At 34.3% G+C, this 8,496-nt stretch overlaps 1 protein-coding gene across 2 annotated transcripts; it reads left to right on the top strand.

Moving 5' to 3' along the window:
* Positions 1 to 3,971: 3,971 nt before the first annotated feature.
* On the top strand, positions 3,972 to 8,259 carry LOC145066182 (ERBB-3 BINDING PROTEIN 1). Of its 2 annotated transcripts, none has more exons than XM_079013389.1 (10): positions 3,972 to 4,128; positions 4,243 to 4,354; positions 4,920 to 5,004; positions 5,070 to 5,219; positions 5,319 to 5,472; positions 7,054 to 7,269; positions 7,358 to 7,494; positions 7,570 to 7,661; positions 7,743 to 7,928; positions 8,015 to 8,259. In XM_079013389.1, the coding sequence occupies exons 2-10, from the start codon at positions 4,261 to 4,263 to the stop codon at positions 8,083 to 8,085; spliced, it is 1,185 nt and encodes a 394-aa protein (XP_078869515.1). In that variant the 5' UTR covers positions 3,972 to 4,128; positions 4,243 to 4,260; the 3' UTR covers positions 8,086 to 8,259. The 2 variants fall into 2 exon arrangements, with proteins under 2 accessions (XP_078869515.1, XP_078869516.1); XM_079013390.1 differs by having other exon boundaries at positions 4,004 to 4,128; positions 4,249 to 4,354; positions 4,907 to 5,004.
* The last annotated feature ends 237 nt before the right edge of the window (positions 8,260 to 8,496 follow it).

Here is an 8,496-nt window from a genome sequence, read left to right as displayed (position 1 = left end):
ATTTACCATAAGGCTTAGGGGATGAAGGGAGAAGAGAATTAGCCTTTTTGGATGTGGGTATTATAGATTAGTTGATCCGAGAGTTCGGTTGTGTTCAGGACCCATGGGTATAATCGTAATTTGGCAGTTTAGGACTTTATGAATTTTGGGTTTTTGTTTGGGAAGTTTTAAGGCAAGGGTGAGTTAATAAAATGTAGGGCTTCTCGTCACCTTTCCATGGATATAAAGTTCATTGGAAATAGACTTAGTACGAAGGAGTTATGGCCAAATAAAGTTTAAAGGGTTTTGGAGCTTCATGAGTACGTGGGGCATACTTGTCGTGTACGCAGGGTGTAGTGGCTGGATGGATCGTAGAGGCTTCTTAAATACGTCGAGCGTATTAAGGGGTACACGGGGCGTACTCCGTTTAGATGGAAACCCTAGTTTTTAGGGTCTTGACCCTATTTAAGCCTCATTTGTTCTTGAGCCTTGTCCCTTGTCAGCCTCTAAGCCTCCCAAACCCTAATATTCGACCCTTAGCCACCATCTTGGAGTTCTTAAGATTTTGTGAGGAATCTTGGAGTGTTTCGTGCATTTTGAAGATATTGAAGGTTGTTAAGGGATCATCATTTGGAGTGGGGTTTGTAGATCCAAAAGTTTCTCATCTTTTGCAATCTATTAAAGGTAAAAGCTCTCATTTTGGTACCTCTTTGGTTAGATATTGTTTGGGGTGGTTTATGGCACATTTTGGTCCCTTTGGTTTATCTTTATGAGGTTGAGCTTTCCTTAAGAGTTTGGACAATAGATTTGGACGTTTTAGGTGTCCCAAATGCATAAAAGTGTGACATTGATAGTTGATATCAACCCATGCATATGTATTAGCCTCTTTGTTGAAATTGTAAAGCAAGATCTTGGATTTAGGACCAAATGAGCCATGCAAAAGCTCAAAGTTAACAATTTTATGGATTAAGGCATGATTTGGATCTAGATCCTAGCATTGGACGTTTTGGCTTAGGGGATTAAGACATTTTTTTATGTGGAATGTGGGCAGTGTGAGTATGTAGGGCGTACCTTCTAGTACACACTGAGTCAGGTGGGTTTACGCTGAGCGTACCAACTGAGTACGCGAGGCGTACTCAGTCTGTTGGGTTTTCTTGATGCGTTGACTGTTTTGACCTTAGACCATTGACTAACAGTTGATCTAGGGTTGACCATTGGATATTATGGGCCTTTTAGGATATTGGGCCCTCTCAGTTAGGCCTATTATGGGTTTTGGGCCCAATTTGAATACTTGGGCCTTATTGGGCCTTGAGGTGTCATTTAAGGGATTTGGGCTTATGATGTTATTGGATTGGTCTTTGGAGTTTAGCAAAGTAAGGAAAGGGGAAAAATTTAAACTATTTAAGTTTCAAAACAAAACTTTTAAGTTAAAATTTAAACTATAAAACCTAAAGGGAAAAAATTAAAACTTTTTCACAAGATAATTCAAATCTAAATTACAAATAATCAAACTTTATCTAATAAATCAAATGATTATCTAAATTTTGACAATTATTTTCTATTTTGGTAAGGATAATAACCAAATATTGATAAAATTCAGATTTTATAACAAAAACATGTTTATGGTAATTATCCAAAGCCAAAACAGGAAGAAAATCGCGAATATGAGCTGTCAGACGTTTTGACTCGTCGAGTCTGGACCTGAACTCGTCGAGTACAGCTGACTCGGCGAGTCAAACACTCAGAAGCAAAAAATTTCGATTTTCAGTGCTGATTTCGATCAAATATGCATCAATACAATAGAAACCAATCTAGGCTTTGATACCACTGATGGGTTTTGGCCATAAGAACATCCTATGTGCTCATACAAACCCTAATGCTTGGATCAAGGTTTCTTTATTGTACATGCAATTCATCCAAGACTATAAACCCTAGATCTAGTATATGATAATCAATATAACATATAAATTAGGGTTTAGATCATACCTTGATTGTTATGTAGTAATAACAATCTCAAATCCTCCTTGTAATGACTTTAGAAAGCTTAGAGTCACAGATGTCACTCCTCTAATGGTTCACAAACACCAAGAGCAAGAGGATGAAGAGGAGAATAGAAGGAGGCTGCCCAAAATGTGTGGAAACCCTAGAGAACAAGTTCCTTACATTTTTGGGGCTTAAGGGTTCTTTAAATAGTGAGGCTATTAGAGTTATCAAACAAGGAAACCCTAATTTGGATGCTTAGGCCCTAAGCAACCCATGAACCCCTTTTTAATAAGCCTTGGACGATTTCTAATGGGTTTCCCCATAGAATTCGTCCAACCTTATATTATAAGGTAATCCATAGCCCAATTGCAATTATCTTATAATTACAATTCCAGTCCCTTAAGTTTAATTAATCTCTTTTAGCCACAAACTTAATTCTTATTAATTCTTGACTAATATTAATTAAACAATATGATTTCTCCTTTAATATATTATTCATAATATACTAATAAATCATATTTAATCCTTTCTCTCCATAATTCATCCTATCAAGTTGCTTTGGTGAAGGCAACCCAAAAGGACCATGCACCATCGAGTCAAGTAAATACCAAAATAGTTATGGACTTAGACACTAATCCAACAATAGTATGTTATTGTAGTGTAGTGATCTGTTAAGATCGGTATCCTGGTATATAGGATGATGTTATGCTTAGTGATCTGTAAATCTGTCTATCTGTCTGTAGATTGTTATATGGTTATCTATTATATGTGCACATGTTTGGTTGATGGTTGAGGTTTTACTATTCTGTGAGTGAGCCAATAGACCGGGGGCATTCCAACCCGATGGTTGAGTGAGCCTGAGGGTATTCCATCCCAATAATGACTGGACCCATTGTATATTGGCATTCCGACCCGATGGTTGATTGAGCCTATGGTATTCCAACCCGATGGTTGATTGGACCCGATATGATTGTATGACATATGGTGAGATTAGACTGCTTTGAGCATCAGTCAATAGGTATGGGGTATTCCAACCCGATGGTTGATTGGACTCGACATGATTGGTATTCCAACCCGATGGTTGATTGGACCAAACCGCTTATGATACGAGGGTATTCCATCTCGAGGATGATTGGTCCCATTATAGACATGCCTGGTATTCCAACCCGAGGATGATTAGGCCAGACATGAGTATTTGAGCATGCTTGTTGGATATGTTATCTAATTGTGTGATGTTATTTTGGGGAACTCACTAAGCTTTGTGTTTATAATTTTAGTATATTGTTTCAAGTGCTTCAAATGGTTGTGGCAAGGCGTAGGTGTGACTGTACACATCATTGTTTTTACAACTGATTGGATATTGGGGGACTCTGATTTTAAATCATGTTTTGGAAACAATAGTTTTGTAAACACTTTTATTAGTAAATGTGGTGTTTTGAAATGTTTAAATTTGTTGAAACTTTTTGAAATGTTACACCCCAAGGTTGCTTATAATCAATAACTGTTTATTTATGCTGTGATGTATGTGGTATCTTGGGGAACTCACTAAGCTTCGTGTTTATAATTGTTGATTATATGTGTTTCAGGTACTTTTGAGGACCGCAAGAAGACAAATGTCTGATTATAAACACTCGCTAGGAGATTTGTTACTGGGTATTTTGTGGCACTCTGATATTTTATGGTGATAATGATTTATATTTGACACTAATGTTTTTCCGATGACTTAGTTATGAACAATGTTTTGGATAATTTTAAAATAAAAAAATTTTAAAATTTGAATTTTGAAATTCTGGTCCAAATGATAAATTTTCGAAAGCAAAATTTAATTTGTTGTTTTCTTAGAACAACAAAAAAAAAAAAAAGTTAAATTACTTGATTTTGATTTACCTTAATGTGTTTTTTTTTTTTTTTTTTTTTTTTTTTTTTTTTTTTTTTTTTTTTTCTAAATTTGTTCTCTTTTATGCCACGGGTGAAGCATTTGACGTGGCATCTAACGTGAAAACCCTAATAACTTAGTAACCGAACACTGCCAACTCTATATAAACTAAGAACGGCAGAAGCACCGCCGACCTCAAACCCTAGCTCACGACTTACTCCCACACTCCGTTTTCGTCTGTATAAATCATAATCGCTCCTGTTCATCGTTTATTTGCTAGTTAATCTATTGTAAGCACTCTTCTTATAATCGAAATTCTATACATTTCGATTCCCACACCTCAATCTCCTATTTTGTGCGTTATCTTTGTTTTTATATTTTGCTGATCCGTTTCCTGATGCTAGTTGTAGTTCTGAGGAATCATGTCAGACGATGAAAGAGGGGAGGAGAAGGAGCTGGATCTTTCCTCTCCAGAAGTTGTAACCAAATACAAATCAGCTGCTGAGATTGTTAACAGTTAATACTCTTCGTCTTTTCTTCTGGTTTGTTTTTGTGTTTGTGTGTAATATGCGCATTGTGGATAATCTATTGATCGATTGTGTGTAATTATACGCAATCGTACATATGTTTTCAGCCACTCCGAACTAACAGCTTACAAAATTTGTAAGGGTTGGAGGAGAGTCTAAAAATTACTGTATATTGCAGTATGCTATGTGTCTAAGCTGCATAAAACATGTGTTTATACTGTGTTATATACTTTTTGTTTATGTACTTTATGAATTGATGCTTGAAAGCAAATAAATAGTACTATTGGGGTACGAAGAAATCTTTTCCCTTTTCCTTTTTGTTCCAAGACATGCTTCAATGAAAAAAGATCAGAAAGTTTTTGACTTTTTACTAAATAGACCATTGTTTGTTTCCTGTGTTGCTATATGTTTAACATAGTTACTTTAGCTCTTGTTAGATTTTTTTTCTGCTTTATGTCTAGTTTAAATCTATTTTTCTTTTCAAAGTTCATTTTTTTTTCTGTGTTAACAAAAAAATGTACTCAAAATGGTCATTTAATAGTTCAACTATACAGAGGCCTTGCAGCTGGTATTGTCAGAATGCAAACCCAAAGCCAAGATTGTCGATATTTGTGAGAAGGGAGATTCATATATCAGAGAGTAAGTTTTTTCTTCTCTTATTTGTTCATTAGCAAGATTATAGTAATAATTGTTTTCAAATACAGGCAAACTGGGAATATGTACAAGAATGTAAAGAAGAAAATTGAAAGGGGAGTTGCCTTTCCCACATGTCTGTCTGTTAACAACACAGTCTGCCATTATTCTCCACTAGCTAGTGATGAAACAGTATTGGAAGAAGGTGACATTTTGAAAATGTAAGTGTTATCAACTTTTCATCATCAATCTAGTTTTTATGATTTAGAAAACTAGATTTTGTGGTTGAACTATAACTGATTTGGTGTGTTTGGTTTCAGTGATATGGGGTGTCATATAGATGGTTTCATTGCAGTGGTGGGACACACTCATGTTCTTCAACAAGGACCTGTAACAGGTAGAGCAGCAGATGCCATTGCAGCTGCAAATACTGCTGCTGAGGTTGCCTTACGACTTGTGAAGCCTGGAAAGAAGGTAATATAAGTGAGATGTTCTACTTAATTTTTTTCTCTACATATCTGAATTCTTATCAGAAGCTTGTTAAGTGTTCTACTTAATTTTTTTCTACATATTTGAATTGGCAACTTTGCCGAGGTGATCACTTTTTTCTTGATTTCCTCTTTTTCCCTGTTGCCTATATAAACTCGGGCTTAATCTTGGATTCCTTTCAGTTCATCCACTCATTTGGTTGACTGTGTCTCTTGTGAGCCTATAATTCTATACCTGTGTCTATTCATTTTGTTTGATTGTATTTTTTAAATCTATCATTGTGACTTAATAATAGCTATAAGCCAATAACATGAGGCAACTTTGCCGAGGTGATCACATTGTTCTTGATTTCCTCTTTTTCCCTGTTGCCTATATAAATTCTGGCTTCATCTTGGGTTTTCTTCACTTTCATTCACTCAATTGGTTGATTGTGCCCCTTGTGAGCTTATAAATTTATGTTGGTATTTCTATAACCAGTAAGATGCTGTCTTCTTGTGCTTTGTGATTTTCTTGGCCTTTTATTTTGTTTCTATGCATCTATTCTGATGGGTTTTGTGCCTTTATGATTTTTATATTTTTGAAATCATATTGGGATTCAAGATTTTTTAAAAGAGGCAACTTTGCCGAGGTAATCACCTGTTTCTTGATTTCCTCTTTTTCCCTGTTGCCTATATTGACTCTGGCTTGTTCTTGGGTTCACTTAATGTTCATCAAGTCATTTGATTGAATGTGCCCCTTTTGAGCCTATAAACTTTTAATTAGTATTCCACTTGGTATGTGTGTTTGTGCTTACATCTATACATTTTAACTTCTTTTTACGTATAATTTTAAACTTTTAGTTTTCCAAAAGTCAAAGGATTTCTGTTAGTTTTTGTGATTTTGTAATTGTATATATTAATTGTAGATTGTGACTAAATATTTTTAAAATTGAGGCAACTTTGCCGAGGTGATCACTTATTTCTTGATTTCCTCTTTTTCCCTGTTGCCTAAATTAAACTTGGCTTAATTTTGAGTGTTCATCATGTTCATCCACTCAATTGGTTGACCATGTCTCTTGTTATCCTATAAATTTTTACTTTTATGATTGCTTTTAATGTATCTGTAAATTGCTAATAAGTTATCTTTGTAAATTGCTATTTGGGTCCTTTTCAATTTGTTTTTTTTAATGCAACACATTTTTGTGTGATCAGATTATACATGGTATTTCTAAATGATGATACATTATTTATGGGCTATGGAGTTTCTCCTATGATGCTTTTAATAGTCATAGTTACACTGATAGAAAACTATGTAAATTGTGATTCTAATGTCATCTTTAAATTCTGTTTCTTTTTTACACAAAATTTATTTATCCTGGATAATAAACACATCATGTCTCTAAATGATGAATACTTTTCAAAAGCTATGGGATAACATTCCATATGTTGCTTTTTGTCATAGTTACTCTGATAGATTGTTTTCTTCCAGTTAAAGCATTGTACTTTATTTAAACAAAATTCATCCCAATTTTCCATATCTTCTATTGAATATCATTGGCTCATTTTTCATTTCCTTTTGTTATTCCAGAATCAAGATGTGACAGAAGCCATTCAAAAAGTTGCTGCAGCATACGATTGCAAAATTGTTGAAGGTGTTCTTAGTCATCAACTAAAACAATTTGTGATTGATGGAAACAAAGTTGTATTAAGTGTCTCAAATCCCGAAACAAGAGTTGATGATGCAGAATTTGAGGAGAATGAAGTTTATGCAATTGACATAGTCACCAGCACAGGAGAAGGCAAGGTTAGTTTAGTCATTTTACTGATTTTCATTTTTTTTATATTGTGCTTATCTTTTTAAGTCTAATAATTTCTTGAATTTGTCTATTCAGCCGAGATTATTGGATGAGAAACAGACAACGATTTACAAAAGAGCAGTTGACAAGAGCTATCACTTGAAAATGAAAGCATCTCGGTTTATATTTAGCGAGATCAATCAAAAGTTTCCAATTATGCCCTTCTCCGCTAGGTATAATACTTTGTTTGATGGATTTCATGATTCTGAAAAAGGGTATTTTTGACAATGTGTTTGTGTTGTTGACAGGGCTTTGGAAGAGAAGCGAGCTCGGTTGGGATTGGTTGAATGTGTTAACCATGAGCTTTTACAGCCATACCCTGTTCTTCATGAAAAGCCTGGTAAAAAAAATCATTGGTTAAATTTTGGTTATCTCAAACAATAAGGGTATTTACGTCTTTTTTACCTTTTTTTTGGTTCAGGTGATTTTGTTGCACATATAAAATTTACAGTTCTTTTGATGCCAAATGGATCGGACCGAATTACGTCTCATACCTTTCAAGAATTGCAAACAACAACTAATAAAACGGTTGATGACCCGGAAATCAAAGCATGGTTGGCTTTACCTGTAAAGACAAAAAAGAAAGGTGGTGGCAAAAAGAAGAAAGGTAATGAATGTCTTTTTATAAAAACAATTAATAGATCTTATAAGGTTTTTAAACATAATTATTGATTAAAGTTTTGTTTATTTTAGGAAAGAGAGCAGAAAAGGGTGAAGGTGAAGCAATGGATGTGGAGGCTACAAATGGTGGTGGCCAAGATTAGAATTAAGGGTTTGAAATGTAATTTGATAGTTGAAATACAGTTTTTTTGTATCGGAATTTCTTTTTAGTTTTAGGTTTGTTTGTATGGTGGATGAATATGATTTAATTATCATAATATGTACACATTTATATGTTTTTTTTTTCTTATAAAGACGAATGAAATGAAAAATACCAATCTTTGTGTTTAAAGAGAACTAATTTCACCTTTGACATTGCGTATACTAGCAATTTGTTGCTTCGATACTATACAGAAAAGTGAATTTTACTTCTGATATCACCCGTTAAGCTTATTATTCCAAAAATAGAAATTAAATATCCTCCTACTACCCAAATACCCAAAACCTTGATTGCTTCCGCCAAAAAGTTGGGTTGAAGAATGTTTCTAAGGTATTATTGGATTTAAAATTTAAGA

The sequence above is a fragment of the Lactuca serriola genome, chromosome 8 (assembly GCF_051521515.1).
Source record: "Lactuca serriola cultivar US96UC23 chromosome 8, Lser_US96UC23_V15, whole genome shotgun sequence".
Lineage (NCBI taxonomy): Eukaryota > Viridiplantae > Streptophyta > Magnoliopsida > Asterales > Asteraceae > Lactuca > Lactuca serriola.
The sequence above is the reverse complement of the archived record's forward strand: the minus strand, read 5'-3'. Positions and strand labels throughout refer to the sequence as shown.